General features: G+C 35.8%; 1 protein-coding gene across 2 annotated transcripts; it reads right to left on the bottom strand.

The window, feature by feature from the left end:
• Positions 1–927: 927 nt before the first annotated feature.
• BBS5 (Bardet-Biedl syndrome 5) lies at positions 928–22,190 on the bottom strand. Of its 2 annotated transcripts, XM_006182854.3 has the most exons (12): positions 22,059–22,190; positions 19,594–19,676; positions 15,785–15,850; positions 15,024–15,073; positions 14,764–14,891; positions 12,218–12,353; positions 10,727–10,822; positions 7,985–8,047; positions 6,501–6,635; positions 2,554–2,637; positions 1,500–1,523; positions 928–1,346 (listed from the first exon to the last, which is right to left on the bottom strand). In XM_006182854.3, the coding sequence occupies exons 1-12, from the start codon at positions 22,115–22,117 to the stop codon at positions 1,245–1,247; spliced, it is 1,026 nt and encodes a 341-aa protein (XP_006182916.1). In that variant the 5' UTR covers positions 22,118–22,190; the 3' UTR covers positions 928–1,244. The 2 variants fall into 2 exon arrangements, with proteins under 2 accessions (XP_006182916.1, XP_014413222.1); XM_014557736.2 differs by lacking the exon at positions 7,985–8,047.
• Positions 22,191–22,276: the final 86 nt, after the last annotated feature.

Genomic DNA, 22,276 nt, shown 5'->3' with positions numbered 1-22,276 from the left:
TGACTCATTTCTCTCTACGTGTAACACTTAACATTTGAAAAGATTAATGAGTCAGATGCAAACCCCATGATGTGACGTTAGAGATTATTCCTTTCTAGTTAGCAATTTTATAGTCTCTTTTGCTTGAAAAAACTATTGAAACAATATTCCTAGCAGCATTTTGTGACCTGTATGAATTTTTCAAGCAATATTTTCTCTCAATATAGTTTATTGCGACTCCATCCCTTAAAAATGTAGAAATCCTTTCCTATTTAGATGAAGAATCCAAATTATAGCTTTTGTTCATTGATTTTTATTAAACTTAGGTTAGCACTTGGTTGTCCTGTGTGTCTGTGGTTGTGCATACAGTTGCATCTTATTTTAAATATTTTTACACATTCACTTTTTTCCCTCGAGAAAGAGGGCTCCTTTGGCTAATTTTAACGATTTGACTAAAGTTTCTCACAAAGTTCCTTACAATGTTGCTTTATACCGAAGCAGTGGCAAAAAAACAATGATGCCAGAGAGGTCACCAAATTCTACCTGACCAAGAAATCAGAAAATACTGTATTTTTGAAAACTTCAAAGAAGTTGCGATGAGTACAAAGAGAAAGTCAATAAATGAATTATTTATTTACAACTATTTAAAACTATTTCCTTACAAAATAAATGTATTCTTGCCAAAACTACACTGAAATTATTTACAAAATACTGCCTAAAACTTTACATAGGGGTTGATATCCTCCAGAGTTAGCTATAATTTTTAGTTTTTCAGAAATCATTACCTAAAAATGACAAGTTTAAGGTTTGTAATTTAATATATTAGAATTGACTGACTTTTGGACCTATATGATAGTATATTTAAACCATATTTTTATAATTAAAAAAGCAGTATTTTGATTACTCCATAAGAATAGTCTTATTCTTTTAAATAATACTTTCAAAACATTTAATGGTGCTGCATAAATTCTTTATTAAACCCAACATGATACAGTCTTTTAATATCTGCAGACTAATAATTAACAAGTATTAGGTACAAAATAAACATATTTACAACAAACCAGGTACATTTCAATTACAATTTCAAATATAGTTTTTAGAAGACTGGCAGTAAAATCTTAGATAAATGAGTTTTTCCTTAATCATTAAAAAACTCTCTTAAAAGCTTTTTCTGTAAATGTAAAAACTATTCCACGCTTTATAGCAGGCGACTAGTATCTTTAATCTTGAGAAATCCTTAAATAGAAATCCAGCTCAACTCAAGATCAACTCATTACTTCCCAAAGTCCCTGTAGGGTGAATCCATCCTTCAATTTCTCTATTGCAAGCCCCAGTTCTTCTGAAAATACAGGTTCACGATCTTGTTGCTTTTTGGGAGATAAGAGGATGAGATGGGAATAGAGAAGGTGGGCAAGGAAGAGGGGGAAAAAACAAAAAATAGGTTTCACATAAGTTTGTGAATACTAAATATTAGACTATAGAAAGTTTTTAAAAATGTACTGTAGGTAAAATATCCTTACCTTATTGCCATCAGCAAAATAAGCCTATAACAGAAAGAAAATTATATTTCACACACTTGACATATAATATTATAATAGGTTAGTAGGCTAAGGAACAGGTAATTAATTTCTAGAACAATGCTGTGACTAACTGTATTTGTCATTCTGTTACTGTGTGTACTGGCCTTCTCACCTATCTTTACAATGCTGGTTGCAGAGTTCACTTCTGTCAATCATTATTAATGTCTTCAAAAGTTATGCCTTAAGCGCTAAAAAATGTGCTTTGTAATTAGCATATAGTTAGCACTGTTAACTTGAAAGGAGATAAAAAGAATGACAGCAGCTGTAAAATTTCATTTCTACTTTTGGTTGAGTAAGATGCTGGCAAAACAAAACAATTAGTGCTTCAATGTGTCAGCAAGTATATAAATTGAGGTAGTAGCAGTTTATAATTAAATATTTTACACTTATTTCACACTTTTTCCTAAAAATATATGTTCCCAGAGAGGTATCCTAGTCAGATTCATTGATCATAGAAAGCAATATTATTATTTTGGCTATTAATTACATAATACAAATTTGGAAACAAGTTTTACTGTTCAAACAGAATCTTTTAAGATAATATACTTATAAATTGAAAGGAGGGAGGTCTATCTCATAAAGATTACGAATGGAAAGTATAAATTTTAAATTAATTAACTGCATTACCGTAATTTATTATCTTAAGGTATGAAAAAACTTTTCACATATCTTAAATCCTCAATAATCCCTAACTTAAAAAAAAATCACTCTCCAACTCATGTTTAAGATACTTTTTTAAAAAAATTTTTATTGTTTTGTTGGTGGGTAGGTAGTTAGGTTTATTTATTTTAATGGAGGTACTAGGGATTGAACCCAGGACCTCATGCATGCTAAGTATGCACTCTACCACTGAGCTATATCCTCTCCCCAAGACACTCTTAAAAGTGTCAAGTTCTATCGTATTTTACACTCTTAATCTATTATTTAATTTAATGTGACTCAGATAAAAAAAAAAATCACAAGAAATTTAGTAGTTCTCCTTTGTGACGCTCACCACAAAAGCATCCGTGTGATCATCAGAGTCTATTTCTACATCGTCTTGAATTTGTTCAACTGTCAGAGCTTCAAGGGGCTGTGGCTAAAAATCAGTAGGTGTTAAAATGCATCAAAGAGACAATGTTAATCAAACAAATACTTTTAATAAAATGTGCTGTGAGAATCGTAAATACTTGTAAAAGGATATCACAGTTACAAACTACTCAAATCTTATAAAAACAACTACATAATTTATATTCTATTAAAACTAACATGAAAAAAATGAGTCAGTTGAACCTAAGCTTTTAAATATGAAGTCAGTATGATCAAAAGATTTAAAATGACAATTTTACACATACTTAATATAATACTTAGAGATATTGGTAAAGAAAAACTCATTGGACTTTATCTGAGTTTTTGATAGTTAAAAATTACCTGATAGTTTTTTAAAAAACCTAACGTTTGTGTCATGGCAAATTTTCAATTTTCCTCAAAACAGTCATTAAATATAAGACTTTATTAAAAAAAGGAACTAAGATTTGTATGGAATATTCTAAAAGTAAAGCAGAATAAAATATACTGCTTATATCTATTCATGTTTAAAATATTTGAATATCTTTAGTGTATTAGGCACCATATCGGTACAACCAAAGTCATAAAGTCTCTGCCCTTATTATAAAAGGTGTGTAATGTAGTGGGAGTGGAGTGAAGGATAAAACACAATTACAAATAACTAAATATCAGGTTGAACTATACGAAACTGCCATTTTTGTTAGTCAAAAATGGTCAAATATTAATAGTATTATATGGTCCAACTTACACAAAGTAGCTGTAACAAATGTAATATTTATTATAATAAAACAGTTCAGAGACAGCATAACTTCTGGCTTGTGCATCCCAGAAACTTTCATGAAGAAAAGGCTGGCATGGAATCTACGGCTTTTAGAAGGGTGAATTTCATATATAGGATTAGGGGAAGGGTATTCCTGGTAGAGGGGATCAGCATCATAAAGGTGAGAAACCACAGGATGTGGCTGAAGATGATGAATGGTCCAGTATGGTCAGAATATAGGAGTCCCACAGGACTTAAGGAGCTATGCAGGAATTTTGTACTGAACAATACCAAGGAGTATCACTCACACTGAAGTCTATGTGAACAGTGTTCTCCAGCACTGGGGAGCACACAGCCTACAGAACCAGGCACTGTGTGCAGAAAAGGTGGGAAAGATAGACTGGAGTCTACTGAAACTCTTTAATACCGTCCTAGGGCTTTTGGACTATTTATAGGTAATTGGTGGGGGCGGGCTGAGTGTGAAGTGTACTGCTGGCCAGAGTGATGGGATTCCCCAGTCTAAGGACAGCCAGTGCTTCAACCATGTTCAGAGCTGTGTGACTGTGTCCAAGTAATTTAACCTATCTAAGCCTCAGTCTCCTTAACTGTGAGATAAGTATAATAATGATAATAATGATATACTTCATGGTGGTGTTGGGAGGATTAAATGAGATGATGCATATAAAGTTCTCAGAGCAGTGAATGGCAAAGAGCAGGTGTTCAACACAGTCATTCAACAACTATGAATATTCACTAAGAGTCTATTATGTGCTAGTTTTGATTGCTGGAGATACAGGGATTAAAGAAAAATAGACAAAAATCCCTGACTTCATGGAGATTATTTATAGTGGAGGAGACAGATTACTGTTACCAAAAATAAAGCAAGCAAGAAGCAAGCAAACAAGCAAGCAGAATAAGGGGTAGAAGAGTGATGAGGGTTGTGGTTTTAGATAGAAAGTCAGGGAAGAACTCCCTGGAGAGGTGGCTTTGGAGTAAGGACTTACTTGAGGTGACAAAGTTTTGGCTGGTTATTCTTATATCCTGGGAGCCAAAGAAGGGGGAAAGAGGAGAAATGAAAGGTGGAGAGAGAATGTGTAGGATAACTAACATACTGAGTGTCTGCCACATCCCACTTACTGTACAGATATGATCGATAACTTTGTGAGATTATCTTCATTTTATAACGTGAAAACTGAAGCTCAAATCTGCCTAGGATCACAACTAAATGGTGAAACTGGGACTGAAGTTAAGTTTGTCAGGTTTCAAGGACCATGCTTGCTCTACAGCATTATTCTACAAGCAAAAGTAGTAACAGAAACTGCAGTTTGAATGCAAAGAAAGGGATAGGAACAGGGAAGAGATTGGTATAATTGTGTAAAATAAGATAATGGGAAAAATAAACAAGGAAAACTCCAAAGTTTTGAGTACAGCTGACTTTGCAATGTGAAAAATAGTAGTTATATATAAATAGATAAACAGTAAGTTTCTGCTGTATAGCACAGGGAACTATATCCCGTATCTTGTAGTAACCTATAATGAAAAAGCATATGAAAACGAACATACGTATGTATATGGATGACTGAAACATTATGCTGTAACCCAGAAATTGATACAACATTGTAAACTGACTATACTTCAATAAAAAAAACCCAAAAAGCAAAAAAAACCAAAGAACCTCAAAAAACAAACAAACAAAATAAGTAGTAAAAAATAAATATATAAATAAATCAGCAGGATACTGCTTTTGAGAAAAATGATGCCATTTGAGTTATGCCAAGTTTGAGATACTCAACCATGTCCCAGTGCATCTTACTGATCTGGAAAACTGTTTACTTAGTTAAATTACGAAGATAAACTTCAAAATGAGAAACTCAGTTCATGTTATTTATATGAGAATATATTCAAGAATATTTGGAACCACGATAAGCTGAGAGAGTATGCCAGGATCAGAAAGATTTGGAAGTCATCCACAGAAGTACAAGTTGCAGAAACGGGAAGAGCAGGTGATACAACTGAGGGATACACAGAGAAGGGAGAGTGAAAGGGAGAATGCTGAAAGAAGTACAGGCTGGGAAGAAAGCAGAAAAGGATGGTTAAGGAGAGGAAATTCTTAGAGTGTGTGTATAATATGGTGTCAACAAGCCAGGGAGACTTTTCAGCTGGAAGGGGAAGGGGATATATATGCAATGGGACAGGGAGAGAAACAAATCCAATATAAGGAGCATAGCAAGGTTGAAGTCAGAAAGTATGAATCTGTACTCAGCTGCCCAGCCCTATTTCTTTATCTTCTCTGTTCACATGCTGTAGTCCAAGAGCAGGAGAAGAGACAGATAATATATGTGTTCTGTGATATGTCTCAACATGCTGAGTACCAGCGGGGACACTGATGAAAGAGTGGATGGCAAGGACACAAGCAATAGAGCATACAGTGAGGACCCCAGCAAGTGGACAGACAGCAAGAGGGCCTGTGATAGAGTGCCTCTGGCAAGGGTACCGCTGATAGCACAGACAGCGAGGAGTCTCTAATGAAGTGGCTGGTGAGGACACCAGTGATACATCAGATGACGAGGGGCCCAGCTGCAGAGGCTGAAAAGTAAAGCCAAAAGATGGCTGGTGTACCTGGAGAGCAGGAAGTGGTGCAGAAGCCAGAATTCATGAGGAAGGCAAAGAGGCATGTGGGGTCTGATATTCAAAATACCTCATAATTGGCAATGAAGAGGCTCTGATGAATAAGAATGGACACAGGACATATTGACAGAGTACTTTTGAGGTTGCTATATTGTATAACACGGTGGGAGAAAAGAATGATGTCTGTGAGGCCTATAAAGTTTAACCAAACGCTAATGGATGGCTTAAGTCTGTCTGCATCAGAAGAGCCTTGCACATGGAGACTTCTTCAGATTCACTGTTCACCAAGATGGGTAGGAATGAATGCTGAAGCAGCCAGGGAGAAAACAGGTGGTAGGCACAAATCAGTGTTGGCCCAGGGGCCATGCTCACTGAGCAGGGTCTGTAATTCATCATTTTAAACATAGTTTAAAATTAAATTGTACACAGTATGTTTATATCTGAATTTTACAGATTGCATAAAGGGAATTCAGCAAACTCTGTGTATCACACACCAAACAAATTACCTTTTCTTCCATCTCATAATCCACTCCAAATATAGGACTGGCAGAATAGACTTTGTGAAGTGAATTGATTTCTTTAACTGATTCTTGTAGTTTTTCCACAGGATCTATTTTAAAGCCAAGAACATATCCTCCACTCTACAAGAAAAAATAATGAAAAAATAAAAAATAAGCCTGAGGAATGGTATTTACAAAATATGATAAAATATAGCTCTAATTGTCCTTTTTTCAGAGTACAATATATAAGATGATTTTTAATTAAATTTTTATTATGAAAAGCATGCAGCATATACAAAAATAAAAGTGTACAATAAGCGTCCATGTGGCCATCATCCAGCTTTAACAAGTAACAGCATATGGCCAACTCTGTTCCATCTATAACTTCCCCATCCCCCAAGTCTCCCCCCATCACCCTACTCAGGATTATTTCTAAGTATATCTAGATATCACATAATTTCATCTGTAAATGTCAAAACTAATATTTCAAGATTTAAAAAATACACTGCAGATTGTGAAGGCCCAGGGAATTAAGTTTTTCTTGAGCTAGACCTTGAAAAGGAATAGACTAAACATTAAAAGAAGAAAGGGAATAGTGTACCTGAGCCTATTTCTTTGAAGAACTAGAAAAGAAACTTGACCATAACAGTTTATTGGAGAAGTGTTCAAAATTGGAGAAGTGTAACATTTTGGGATTCAAATCCTGGTTTTACAACAAATTTACTAGCTGTATGATGCTGGGAAACTTATTTCCCTTATCTTTCTAAGCTTTAATTTTCTAACCATTAAAATGGTTATCAAGTTGTATTAAGTATAATAACGTATATATGACATGGCACAGTTCTTGGAACACAGTAAGCGCTCAATAAATGGCAGCTACAAATCTACAGGCCAGAGGAAAGGAGTGTGAGTAGACATTCATGTTTAAACTTTAAATTTAGAAGAGTTTATAAATAAGTAAATGTTTTATTTAAATGTATCTCTGCAAAAACCATGCACAATGGGGCAGAGCAGTTTATAATTAGATTCAGTATAATCTGTGTTTGATAGTATAAAATCTCAAATAAGGTGTGTGTATCTGTATATACCTGTGTTTCCCAAAGATAGTCTTGTGAATCAGTCAGACCTGGAATCAAAACTTAGCCCTACCATTTACTAGTTATGAGACCTCAGGCAAAGTTCCTAACATCCCCAAGCCTCAGTTTCCTTGACTGTAAAATGGGGAAAAATAGTAACTGTATCATAGGGTTATGTAAAGATTGAGATAATGACACTTGACTGTAATTATAATACATGTCTGCCCAACAGAGAAACATAAGCAGGATTCCTCTCTGGGGACAATTACTATATGATTTCAAATTCTTCATATAATTTCATATTACAACTAATATTATTCTTGGGTATAAACTGGTCACTACATAAATACAACTAAAAATAAAGACTGTCACAGAGTTTTAAAAATCTATTAATAAAAATATGAAGCATCTTACCTGCTGAGAGCTTTCTATGACAAGAGCTAAACCAAATTTTGAATCTCTAATCTTTATTGACCGCTAGATGTAATGAAAAAGAAAAAAAAAAAGCTTGTTTTTTTATCTGATAGTAGTGACTCTTCAACATAGGTTTTTTACCTTTTACACAGTAACTACTTTTCATAGTCTAAAGAACAGAATTCTCCTTCTTTCTTTCATTACACTCCCAAAGAGATCAAGTAAATGAAATTTTCATACTGGAATTAGGCATAACAAAGATGACATCTCTGAAAAATGTACAAGATTCTCTGACTTAGATCTTCCCCACTTCAGGGTGTCCACAACTTTCTGAATATTTTAAATCAAAGGCCAATAATCTTTTAGTTATGGAGAGCCAGTGTCTTTTGTGGCTTGTAAGGCTGGGTTAGTTTTTAAAAGTTACATGTGCCTTCTGTTTCTTACATCATAGATGGCTAAATTCTTAAAGTACCTCCATTCCACTTATTAAAAAAAATAAGTATGAGATCCATCACTGGGCATTAAGGAAGGCTAGGATAGGTCAAATGTAATTAAGCTCAACAAGTAAGTGTGACATGAGGACAAAGCTTGGCTGGCAGGAGATGAGCAGTGAAGTGACACCAGTGGCTGGGGAGGAGGGTTGAGGGGGAGAAGCATAATGACACACAGGACTATAGAAAGTGACACAAAATGTACTTGCTAGCAAGGTTAGAGAGAACCATGGAGGATCTAATATTATGACCAGCAGACCAAAAGTCCGAGAAGGGTAATATTCTGTGGTAGGTCATGGCATATCACACTTCCAGACAGATGGGCACTGGAAGCCGTGAATGAGAGAGAGAGAGAGAGAGAGAGAGAGAGAGAGAGAGAGAGAGAGAGAGAGAGAGAGAGAGATTGATGGAGAGAGACACAGACAGACAGACAGACAGACAGACACACATACATACACACACACACTAAACGGTAACTTATAAAACCTGACCTTCTATCTAGACTACATACTCTGCCAGTTATACCCAGTCCTGGATAAGAACCACAGAACATTGGCATCCTGGTTGTCAGTCTAGCCAGGTGACTGTGGTTGATACAATCTGATATAGAAACCGGCAAGAAGATATATATAAATATATATAAATATACATCCATAGGACTGGAGTCAGTGCAATGGCTGAGGCGAAGGGCTGAAGTTAATAGAACCTGAACTCCCCAGTGACAGACTGTAATGATATCAGGTTGCAAGTTGTTAGGGCCAGGCTGAATTCATTCCAGAGTCCGTATTTGGCAACTGTATTCTTAAATAACAGAAAGTATCCTACTTGAAGAACAGAAAGCACAAGGTTGTTAACTACTCAGTAATTACTCAGCATAATAGAGGCTAGGTCAGGCAAGCTATAACACAGGTAAACGCAATATAAAACAGGAACAAACAATACAAACATAATTTATAAAATAACCTATGTAGACTCTGTCACATATTCCCAGCTATGATTTTAAATTCTTGTATTTCTTTTGATGGTCAGAAATAATTTTCTTCCTGTCAGATCCTATGATTTTCCACTTAATGTGTTGCTTTTCTCCACCAGACTGAAAGCTCCTTGATGGCAGGAACTGGAGTCAGCGCAATGGCTGAGGCAAAGTGTACTGGTTCTTGAGTTCCATCACTGAGCCTAGAGTAGGCTTTCAATACTTGGCAAATGAATGACCAGACATTTTAAAGTACCTCAAATCAAACAGTTTAGCAAAAGATAGGCTTGGGAATAGTTTGCAAAGAATATCCTTCTCATAGGTCAAGAAGTCTCTTAAAAAAATGACATTTTCCAGATACCATATATATTGTATTGAGTACTCAATATTTATTAATGAAACTACTTAGTCTTAAGACTACTTATATCCTACAATAAGGGTGATTATCATAGGATAACCTCACAGGATTTTCATTAACTATTTTTATGTTTCATCTAATTTGCACCAGAATCCGTTAAGGTTTTTTTTTTTTTAATACATAAAATGAAATTCTTCAATTTATTGGAATTTACTATTTGTTTCACTGAATCACATACTTATAGAAGCAGCGGCAGAGTAAAAAGAACCACCTTTATCTGTTCCCAAAACAAATTAGTCTCAGATGTAATTAGTTCTTATTCTAAATTTTAACAGCTTTAATTTAGTTTAGGCTAAAACCATTATCATGAAAAACCATCTTGATTCCTTTTACCAAACCTGTAGTATGAATCCAGCTTATAATAAATGTATACATATATTATATCTGTATCTGAATACAATGAAAACAGTTCATTCACAGAATTAATGAATTCATTCTGGCTTTAAAAGGGTTTGAGCAGAAAGTAGCAAGAGAGCCAAAAGTGTGTGGATCAGTGTGCTGAAGCCATGCCAAAGAACCACTCTATACTTGCCTCCTGGAAAAGTTGTGGAAAATTTTAGTAGCTCAAGTCCTTTGAATTAAATCTAAGAAAAATCACCTTAATCGTATGATAACTGTTTAAATTTTTAGGATTCAGTATATTTCTCTCTTAAAAGCAAGTTGATAATGGTGCTATTTCCCTTGAATGTTAAATACTATTGGATCCTTTCTATTATCAACACTTACAGTATGCTCTCAGCTAAACTGCTACCACTTAAAAAAGGAGAGAGAACTCATCTAATCCCAAAAGTCCTATTAACTGTTGGACATAAATTATTTATTCTGCATTAAAATAAGGTCATCAAAATGCATGCACTTACAATTTGCAGATATGGTATACTGACATTAAAACTGTCATTCATATTTGCATGCCACACAATTCTCACATTGGTAATAAAAAAGGTTCCTAAATTTCCCTGTAAAAGAGAGTAATTAGAGATACATCAATGATCATGTCTGAATACTTATTCTTTATTTTCTAAATACTAGAATAATTCTGATTATCACAGCAGCATAAAATACCAGAGTTGAGTATTATGGAGTGTTAATGACTTCACCATTCATTGGATGGCAGTGCAATTAGATGACTGAGAGCCTGGAGTTAGACTGTGATTACACCATCAGTACCTACTAGCTGCACAGGAACATACAGAAGGCAGCTTTCTGAAAGTGACATCTAAGTGTGACCTAAAGCAGAGGTTGTTAAACTATGGACTGTGGACCAAATCTGGCCTGCTGCCACATTTTGTATGCAAGCTAAAAATAATTTTTACATTTTTAAATGGTTGGAAATAAGTCAAAAGAACAATATTTCATGACACATGAATACTATGTGAAATTCAACTTCATGTCCACAATAAACTTTTTTTGACCACAGCCATGCTCACTTGTCGACAGATTGTCTACGGCTGGTTTTACACTACAGTGGCAGGACTGAGAAGTTAGGACAGAAACTATAGGGTCTTCAAAGCCTAAAATATTTACTATCTGGCTCTTTATAAAGTTTTCTGACTCCTGATGAGGAGGAGTTATTCAGATGGGGAGCTGTCTATATCCTATAGAATCTTTATCATAGTTTAAAACTAGAACTTTTCAAATGAGCAAAGTTTATTTACAATTTAAGTTTATGATTCAATGTTTAGCAAGAAGCTCTTCAGTCAAATGCTGCAGCTTTACCACTCGGTTATCAGTCTAATCTAGGTTGTAACACACACAAAATTTGGAAACTATTCTTAGTAAGAGGCAGGTTTTTTTCTCCAGAAATTGATTTGTTATTTATTCCAGCTATTAGTGGCATATGTATTTCATCTGGTCATAATTTCAAGAACAAATGAAAAGTTACAATAATGGCTGGAGTCACCAAATGAGTTATGTTTAATTCCATAAAGATTGGATTACAAGGCTTCCGTGACTGTCCACCCTATGACTCTCCTCCATCAGCAAAAGTTACCACAATGTGGAGGGTAGTGCAATATAGGGGAAAGAGCATGGTTAGGGGACAAACTAGATGTGCGAGGTCATATGATTCTTTAGGGACCAAGTTTTTCATCTGTGTGAATGGAGACCGAACTAGATGATCTCTAAGGTCCATTCCAGCTCTATAGTCTACACAGAACAAATGTTGCTAAAAAGAGCACAAAAACCATAAAAATATGAAAATCAGAATATTATTTTATATCAACAGTTATAATGCTAACTTATTAAGAGCTATAATGCTAACCTTAAATAAATATACAAACCTAATCATAAATGGGAAAATGACCACCAAAAAAGCACCACCCTAAAAGGTTCCTTAGTTCTTTGTATGGTACCTGATCACTGGACAAATTCCATACTCCATTGATTTTATCGTACACATGTTCTTGTGGTAATAATCTTAGTTGCTTATTTTGAATTAGTGCGCTTCTCAATTTAAAATCACGATACATTTTAGAAGTTTCATATGCTCTATAAAAAAGAACAAACAAAAGATTAACTCAAACTGAAAATGTGACTTTCTTAGGTTCTGTTTACTTATCTACAAAAATATGCAGTTGTGTATCACTCAAATAGTTACTAAGGTAAATTAAAATTTTTCTCTTTTCAATAAATTCTGGTAATTATCATCTTTCGTACGTGTTTTTTGTCATTTCAGCATAGTATTTACACATTTCATTTCAGTAACCTATTTTTCAGATGTCTAATTTTGGCAATATATATAGTATGGCACAAATGAGAGGAAACAGATCTTTTCTTTAAGCTGAAAAACAATGCTTGTAAAAATAGGCATGGAAATTACTTTTTCTATCAAAAAGCTTCCCTTTTTTTCTGTTTCATTCAAAGGCCACTGTTATTCTTCTAACATAAATAGGAGTAAGATTACTCTTCTCACTGAAACCTGAAAAACATTATGCTCACATCTACCTCTGTACAGAAAATTAGAATGAATCTCTACCAACTACAGAAGGGACCCTAGGACAGTGTACGTATCTGTGTTTGTAATAAAATCCTGATAATTTCGTTTTCTTTCCATGTCTCCCTATAGATAAATAATAAAAACAGAAGAAAATTCTGATTAACTTTTGGTTAATTCTAATTTTAACGCCACAAAAATGTAAACTTATTTCACCTTTAATAAAACTAGAGGGTTTTCTTAGCCTGAATAACTTTAGAAGTCATTTATATAAATTACGATATGCATTGTTAAACTTTGGATCTTTACTTTAATCTTTTAACATACAAATTGTGAAAGAGCAGGATTTGAGCATTTGCCTATAAATTTTAATTTCCTTTAATGCTGTAATCATCAATATTTAACTAGCAGAAAAAATGGAAACTATTCAAGTTATAAATTGTTTGGGGGAACACATTTTTATACTATTAAAGAAAAGCAGCTTCCCTGCTTCCTACAGACTCCATTTCATATTACTTCCCTAAGTAAAGTGAAATAAAGAGGTAAGAATTAGGTATATGCCCAAGAGAACTAAAAAAATGTTTCCACACAAAAACTTGCACACCAATATTCATGGCAGCATTGTTCATAATAGCTAATAAATGGAAACAACCCAAATATCTATCAATTGATGAGTGGACAAACAAAATATGTGTCCATGCAACAGAATCTTATTCAGCTATAAAAAGGAATGACGTACTGATATATGCTACAATACACAGCACGCTTGAAAACATTACATAAGTGAAAGAAGTCAGACATAAAATGCCACTATATTGTATGATTTCATTCATTCATATGAAATGCCCCGAATAGGCAAATCCATAGAGACAGAAAGTAAATCAGTGGTTGCCAGGGGATATGGGGAAGAGGAAATGGGGAGTGACTACTAGGAGGGGTTTCTTTTTGGGGTGATGGAAATATTCTAAAATTGAGTTATGGTGATAAAACATTGTGAACTACCAACTGTAATTCTAACACTAGCAAACTGTAAACTTTAAAATGGTAAATTTTTTGTTTCTGTTTTTGTTTTTATTAGGGAGAGCTAATTAAGTTTAATTTTTTATTTCTATTCTGAGGAGGTACTGGGGATTGAACCCAGGACCTCCTGCATGCCAAGTATGCGTTCTACCACTTGAGCTATACCCTCCCCCGCTAAAATGGTAAATTTTATGTTATATAAATTGTATCTCAAAAAAATTAAACCATTATATAGATTTTAAAAATCATCAACAAAACTAAAAAATCAAATAAACTAGGAAACTAAGAAATTTGCAACATATATGACAGATAGGAGCATAATCAAGAAATTTACAACAGAATAGTATACATAGCTAAATAAAAAAATTTCAACATTATTAGTAATGAAAGAAATTTAAATTAAAACAGTGGTATATATATTATATCTATCTGTGTGGTTATAAATTTTTGTATATATAAAAATATACAAATATATACACATATTTTCCCTGTCATCTTAGCCAAGCTTTTAGAAAAAATCATAGTACTTAGGGCTGATTAAAAAAAAAAGAGCTGAGGTAGTAAAAAGTGAATAGTTAAGCAAACAAAAACCAAGAACCACAAAACAACAAAACTCTTTAAAGAAATCACCCAAACATGCCTTCTACTGTTAGAAAAATAATCTTAATTTCTTAACTGAATTATCCAACTTGGTTATCTACGTAGAATGAATTCTCTATTTCATTGTTAACTACCTTGGTAGTGCATTTAATAGAATCCTCAGCAGCATTATGTGTTTTATCAATACCTTCAAAGTGTTTATGAAATGGTAATGCAATGTGTTCTTCCATGTATCTTCAGGGTATCTGCAATAGAGCTTGGAGGAAGATAGCACCACATGTCTAAACTTTATTCTTTAAACTTTTATATCATAGAACTATTTAAAATCCATAAATATTACCATACCTGTGTACTGCAATCACAGAGGTAAAAAGTCTAGGACTTCCAGGAACCAAATTTGTAAATATAAACTCAAAACGAGTACTGTTACATTTTGTTAGTATATAAAGAGCTTCAGTTTGGCCTCGTAATTTCTGTAAGGACAAATTTATTTAAAACTTCAGATTTTAAGAGCAATTTCTCATTTACAGTGAAAACAAATATCAACCTCAAATATCTACTGTTTTTTCACTATATATATTTCAATAAGATTTTTTCAGACTTACAGAATTAGCAGTCCTTGTTGTAATATTCAATATGCAGTTGTAACCAATAGCTAAAATTCAAAAGCAAAGAATTTAAAGAACATTATACAATAAAATGAGGGGAAAAAAATCTATATATACAGAACTTTAAAGTTTAAAAAACTGAATATATGTAAAAATACAACTTTAAAACATTTTTATGAAATAACTACAAATTTAAGTTAAATAATTAAAAGGACTTGGAAGTTAATTCTGCCTCTTTTGAACACACAAAAACATAAATAACATGGAGAAAAAGTTTGCTTCTCTAACAGTATTTTATATTTTTGTATTATTTACTAAAAATCTTAGCACCACAACATCAAGAGAAAAAGTCTAGCTGGATAATCTTCAGTAGTTTTAAAAAATCGGTGAAATAAAATTTAACACAGTGAGAAGTCGTATTTTTATGAGAATTTAGATCTCCCTTCTTTGTATTACTTGAAACAGGTTATAGCAAGTTTCAAAGACATGCAAGAAACAAAAACAAAAAGTCACTCAATGTAAAAGCACTAATCTCGTGTATGTCCAAGAAACAAAATGGACATACTGTGAAAACATTCCTTTTGCATTATGATGCAGTCTAGACTTTCTTACATTTTTATCAATTTAAATTTTCCACATATTTCATGATATCATTTTTTTGTTTTGTTTTATTTTGTTTTGTTTTTGTATCAAGAGCCACTGTGTAAGCTCACCTGACAAATTCTTTTTTCTTTTGTGCTTCTAACAAAGATACTTACAAAGATTGACTCTGGGTAATGCCAAAGAGTGCCAGATAATTCTTAAATTTGTTACTAAGAGTCTACCTAAAAGCAAACAAACAGAAAAACAGGTTACCTTAAGTAAGGACCTACTTTTGCAGTACAGAATGAGATGGACGTGAAACTTCTGACCCAGTACCAGCAGCAACACCGACAGATGTTTCTCATACGTATTTTAATTGAAAATATTTATTGTGCATGTCTATCCTGTGCAAGGTATACAATATATGATTCAGAATCCCAGAGAAACAAACTTTGATAGTTACAAAAGAGATAAAGGTATTCATTGCCAACAGCTTGGTGTGACTCAAGCTGACAGAGAAAACTCTGTACTGCTTTTTTTTTTTTCTCGATAGAAGTCCCAGCAGGTTATATGTGTACAACTGAGTATGAGTATGGGATAGTATAATTACTAAGCCACTGAGGGAAATCACACTTCTCAAAGAACTCTCACATACACGTGAATCCCTGCCATGTGAGCGTTCCCTTAGCAATTCTCACTTAAATGAGCCATATAGTTATATACTCAGCTTATTTTTTTTTTCTGTGAGCAAATTTTTTCCTGATATAAAGTTATAGCTAGGCTGAAGTCTGTTGAAGGCTTTATGCTTTTCATTCTTTGACTCAAATTGATGTTGTTACACTGAAATATGTACAAAGTTAGATAAACTTCATTTCTCAAAGTCTGTCCTGTGGAATAGTAGTCCCTGTAGATGTTCCAAGAAAAAAAAGTCAAGTAAACCTGTCCATGGTTAACTATGTGTCTTACAAACTTATAATACAAGTAGCATATTTGGATAGTTTTGAGATATCCTGAACTAAAAAACTCTTTTAACTTTGTTTAACATATTTCTTCAACAAATTATAACCATGGAATTCTTTTGTTGAGTAATCTATAGCCATGTCATACTCCTTCCTCCCTGAAAACCCCTAGCATATCTAAAATCAGAAAAACTAAGCCTGTGTGAATGCTGGAGTAAGATGGGATAGGAGGTTCCAAAGACAAAGGAAGGTGTTCTCCAGAGAACCTGCAGAACATTACTTGGTATGTTTGACAAATAATAAGTCACTCAGCATGGCTAGAATGTGAAGTTCCCACAAGATCATAGAAGACTAGACACTGCATCTATCAGTCAGGGTCAAACAGGAAAGAGATGGCTCACTTAAATTAGGATGACTGAGATTTTTTTACAGAAGGACGTATTACAATGGTATAGGTGGGGTGTCAAGAACCGTAAGTGAGTGCAGCAGATCTGCTACCGCCCCAGATCCAGAGGGACAAGGATGGGAAGCAGTTCACCTAATCCGGAAGGAACAGGAGTCCTCTAGAACTGATGCTTTGCAAAGAAAGAACCATACCTCACTCTCCTGCCCTACTTGATCTTCTGCCATGACTCTTCCAACCAAAAGCTACAGTGTGAAAGGAAGCCCTGTGATGTAGTGTAAGGGGGAAAGGGTGAAGAAGGGTGCTGGACATGGAGAGACAAGTGGAAGACAGCAGCACAAGCAGGAAAGGTTGTTTGTGGACTAAGTGGACATTCGTCAATGCCAGACCAAGAAATTCAGACTTAGATCTGTTAGCAATGAAGGCAGTAGAGTTAGGGTTTCAGTTTAGAACTAGAAATCAGAAGAACTAAAACATTCTGAGAAGAGAATGTGATCCTAGCAGTTTAGAAAGCAATGCAGGCAGTTGGTGCATCATTCACTAACTGTGTGATGTTAGAAAAGTTAATTAACCTTCTCTATTCCTCAGTTTCCTTATTTTAAGATAATAGCATCTACTTCATTTTTTTTTATTATTTTTATTAGTATTAAATGAGATTACACATATTATAAAAAAGATTCAGAACATTGACTGGCAAATAGTAAACATTCCAAGTGTTAACTGCTATAATTTTTTTTAAATATCTGAATTCTTTACAAACTTATTTTTATGACTTATTTTATTACTATAGATACACTGATTTGTGTTTTCCCAATGCCATTTCACCTAAGTAACATTATGTCTATATGACTCAGCTCTAAGCCAAGGACATTTACGGATTCTTTTTGATATTTTTCTATTACAGGATTCCAGAAAAATTATGGAGTGGAATTTGCTTTACAAAAATACTAACCAACTCTGTTTACCTGATTTTCCTGTTCTTGGTGTACCCCCTACAAGTCTCTCTATCTTTTTACGTTGCCTCTTTTCTGCTGAAGAACCCCATGCTATCTATAACTCCAAACCCAGTGTTCCAGGCATGGACATTTCTCTCTGTCCTCCTAAACACCAAAATATAATTGTCCCTGTCTCTCCTTATCTCTGAAATACTGAATTATGGCTGTTTCATTCTCCTACAGGTTCAGCACACAAAGCTTTCCAGGAACTGTGCTGGAGATTTCTGGCCAGGGAGGTATTTTACACCCGCTACGCCGAAGTGCTAATACAGGATTCTGCATTCATTGAGTGCCCATAGTCTTTGTTTAGACTGGTGGATGAACTGTCACGTAAGAGTTCCTGCCAATCTGTATGAGAACAACCAAACTTCCTTTTGGCCTCTTTAAGTTAATTCAGGTTTTGTCAAGATCCGGCCATCTAGAGATGAGTATTCCACCCTCAAAGGCAAAGACGAAGATTTCTTGTTCACTGCTAGATCTTCATATCCCACCTGGGCCTGGCTGACAGTGGGAGGCATTTTAGAAATATAATTTAAGCATTCCTTTAAGGATGGACTCTAGCCATTGACAGGATCTGCTTGTAGCAGGTTCCCCTCACAGAGAAGAAAGGCCCACAACTGAATCTGCTGCCCACATAACGGCCCAGAGCAGACCAGAAGAAAGGCTCCAAAAGGAAGCAGCCACTCAAAGGGCTGCAGGGAACACATCCTGCCAATCAGGGTTACCACTCCATCTCTAGTATTTACTGATCCGCCTTATCTGTTCTGCTAATAAGGGTAACTGTTCCTTCTCTGGATTTACTGATCCTTCTTACTTGAATTAGGTCTGCTCCTTTTCCCCACCTTCCTCTTTAATAAGAGGATTATGTCCCACCCTCCTAAACCTCCTTTCCCCTTAAAAACCCTTTTAGACACACTAAGCTGCTCACTCCTCCTCCCCTATGTTTTTCCTTGAAAAACAGTAGTGATGTTTTTCCAAGACCTGCTTATCACTGGTCACTGGCTCCATGTATGCAGCCTGGACTTTTAAAAGTTCCAGCCTTGGGGAAATTTGGTTTAGGAGAGACTGTGGAGTCCAGCCTGGCTGCTCCTCAGTAACATTTAGAGACATCTCACAGATTTCTCAGTACTTAACCTACAAATAGACTTCACAACACAGCACTAACTTGCTTTCCACATGTCCATCTCCAAGTGTCAGACTTGGGACTGTGCATTATTCTTGGATTTCTTAAAAGGAAGCCTGGCTCCAGGTAGCACAGCTATGACCTACTTAGGTTTCACTACCCCATATTCTTTTTGTGGGAAGGCAGATCCAAAAGTCAGAACTGTCCCATGCCCCTTGCAAACAGGGATCTTGGAGTTTTAACAGTTATGAGGTAAAGTTGATGTTAGAATCAGGAGTTACCAAAGGACCCAAGTCTGAGGGACATTCTGTATTTCCTGGTTACAGGTTTAATGCTTACCCTTTCTTCCCTTTAAGTCTGAGAAAAATCTTGTGTGGAGTTAACTCTCCCACTCTCACAATTATGTTTATACATAAAGGTGTTTCACATCTTATTCTCCAGATAATATGATTTAATACTTGTAAATTAAACCAGAAATATAAAATACACTAAAAAATATACTCACCTCTATCCCCATTATTTCCTTTGGTGTCTTCAATTGAATCTAAACAATCAATAAGGACTTCTCCAGGTCTTGTTTTCATTTGTCTAAAACAAATATAAAGGCTTTAATTTTATAGCTACAACTACACACACTTACAATCTAGTTAGAAAGAAAAAAGACATATGCATATAAAACAGCCAACAGTATAAATGATGCAGTACCAAATGCTCAGGTATTTGAAAATAAGATTTTCAAGAACTTAGTGGGCAGGGTATGGCTCAATGGTAGAGTGCATTCCTAGTACGCACAAGGTCCTGGGTTCAATTCCCAGTACCTCCATTAAAACCAACCAACCAACCAACCAACCAACCTAATTACCTACTCTCCATAAAAAAACATAAAAAAAAAAACCAAATTAAAAAACAAAAAAAGAACAAATAACCTGGAGAGATCAATGGGGCCTGGAGTGACCAGGGATATGCAGAGATGCCAGAACTAAAGGAAAGGTAGAATTTGGAGAAATAAGAGAGAGAGAGGAGAATTCATGCTTAAAGATCAGAAATAAGATTTAAGGAAATGTGACAAGACTGGCCTGGCTGGGGAAGAAGGTCTATCTTGAGAGGTAGTGAGAAGTAAACTGGATAAGTTAGGAGAAGCCAGATTATGGAGAACCTAGAATGCCAGTCAGATAGATATGTGCCTTATTCTGTGGACAGTGGATAAGCCCCAGAGGTTTCTCACTAGAGGAAAGGAGTCATGCAGCTATGGAAGGAACAGATTAAAGCAAAGCAACATTAGGACTTGCTAAACGATCAGATAAAGGAGACAAAAGAAAATAAATGAAGAACAGGTTGCTGACGGATAGAATGCATTCCAGAGTGTCAAAAGAAAGAAAAACCTAGCAGAATATGTGGTAGAGCCTTCTAATATTCTCAATAAAGCCAACTCAATTACCTATTGAAAATACATATACAATCATATGATTTCCCTGCTTAAAAGTTTTCCACGGCATCCCACTGCCTAGAAGATGAAGTCCAAAATCCTCAACTGAATATTTCACAATCTGGCTAATCTCCCTTTTTATTTGCACCTCCATCCTCTACCTGCCAGACCCTGCCTTCTAGCCAATGAGATTTATATCTCCAAGACTCTGTCTCTAATTTTTCCCCCCCTCCTTTTCTTTATTCTGGAATAGGCTCCTCCTGTCTACTGGCAAGGCACTGCACATTTGTCAGGGCTTAACTCAAATATTGTTTCTTTGAGGGCATTCCTCAGGCAAAATGAACTTTTCTGCTTCTATGGTCCCCTAGCTTTTTGTTCATTTTTTCCAGGATGGTATTTACATTTTAAATAGTTGTCCATATGTATCTTCTGCACTAGGATGGGGGGGGGGGTTGCCATTTCTTATTATTTTTGTATCTTTAGCTATCAGCACAGTAACCAGCACATGGAAAATATTTGATAAATGTTTAACTGAAAATGTTCATGAAATGGACCTCTGCTTGAACTAAGAACCCTCCAAGAATAAACAGAAAGTCATAGAATGTCTGCAATATGTAACTGAGGCTTATAATTTTATAAATACCCTCACAATGTCTTAAAGCATCTAAGACCACGTTAGTGTTAGATATCTAGCCACAATTAAGCCTGGGAAATTAATATTTCATTTTTCCACCTAAGAAAATTCTGTTCGTAATAAAGAATCATGAGAAGTGGCTAAGAAGCTCTAAACCATTAACTCAAGAACCTTAGCTTCACTGTTTTCCAACACTTAATACCCAAATAGGCATTTTTTTTTTCCCTTGAACTTTTGGGGAAAGGTTTCTAACTATTCTCTCTTTAAGACGTGAAAATTTCCAAAAAACAAGACTTCTGTTTGAGAGGCTCTAAAAGGGGGCTCCTTCTTCTTGGTGAAGGTTAGATGGAAGCTTACCATGGAAATACAGTTTGCATTGTTAGAATTTTGGAGAATGCTTACTTCCACTTCTCTGCTTTTACAAGGGAGGAGATTCAAGCTTAGAAAGCTGAAGTTATTCTTCTAAGGGCCCACAATGTGTGTCCTTATTCCACATCTAGTTTCAGAATCCTCGTTTCCTAAGTCCCTGAACCAAATTCGTTCCACCACAAAAATCTGGCACCCCAAGTTCACTAGGCTGTACGGGACGCCCAAGAGCTAGGTGGCCCCTGCCCTGTTTGGGCTCCGCTTCCTGATAGGTCCCCCACGCCGAGACGCCTGGGGCCAGGGATGGCACGGGACCGAAACTGTATACAATCTAGACGCGCCTGGCTGCGGCGTCGGCCTCGAAAGGGCCGCAGGGCTCCGGCTAGCCAGGGCTCTCCCGAGAGGCGGACGCCAGGCGCCAACCTCCTCCCACCCTCGCGAGGGCCATGAGCCGCGGGGTCGCAGGCTCCGCCCGCGGGCCCGGAAACCGCGCCGCGACGCCCTCTACAGGCTCTAGGCCCCTGGGGGAATCCTGACGACTCACTGCGAGGACACGTCGAAGCGGACATCCCTGTCCTCCCAAAGCGCGTCCAGCACCGACATGATGACCGAAGCCCGCGGCCAGCGTTCTCCACGGTGGCAGAGGGCCGAGGGGCGTCTCGCCGGCTCCGAGGCAACGAGGCGCCTCTGTCACGACGTCTACGGCAGGCGCCGAGGCCCAAAGTTCCTCTAGGTAATTGGCGCACTTTCCCAGTTCTGACG

The sequence above is a fragment of the Camelus ferus genome, chromosome 5, assembly GCF_009834535.1.
Source record: "Camelus ferus isolate YT-003-E chromosome 5, BCGSAC_Cfer_1.0, whole genome shotgun sequence".
NCBI classification, from domain to species: domain Eukaryota; kingdom Metazoa; phylum Chordata; class Mammalia; order Artiodactyla; family Camelidae; genus Camelus; species Camelus ferus.
Note: the sequence above shows the minus strand (reverse complement) of the source record. Positions and strands in the feature narration are given on the sequence as shown.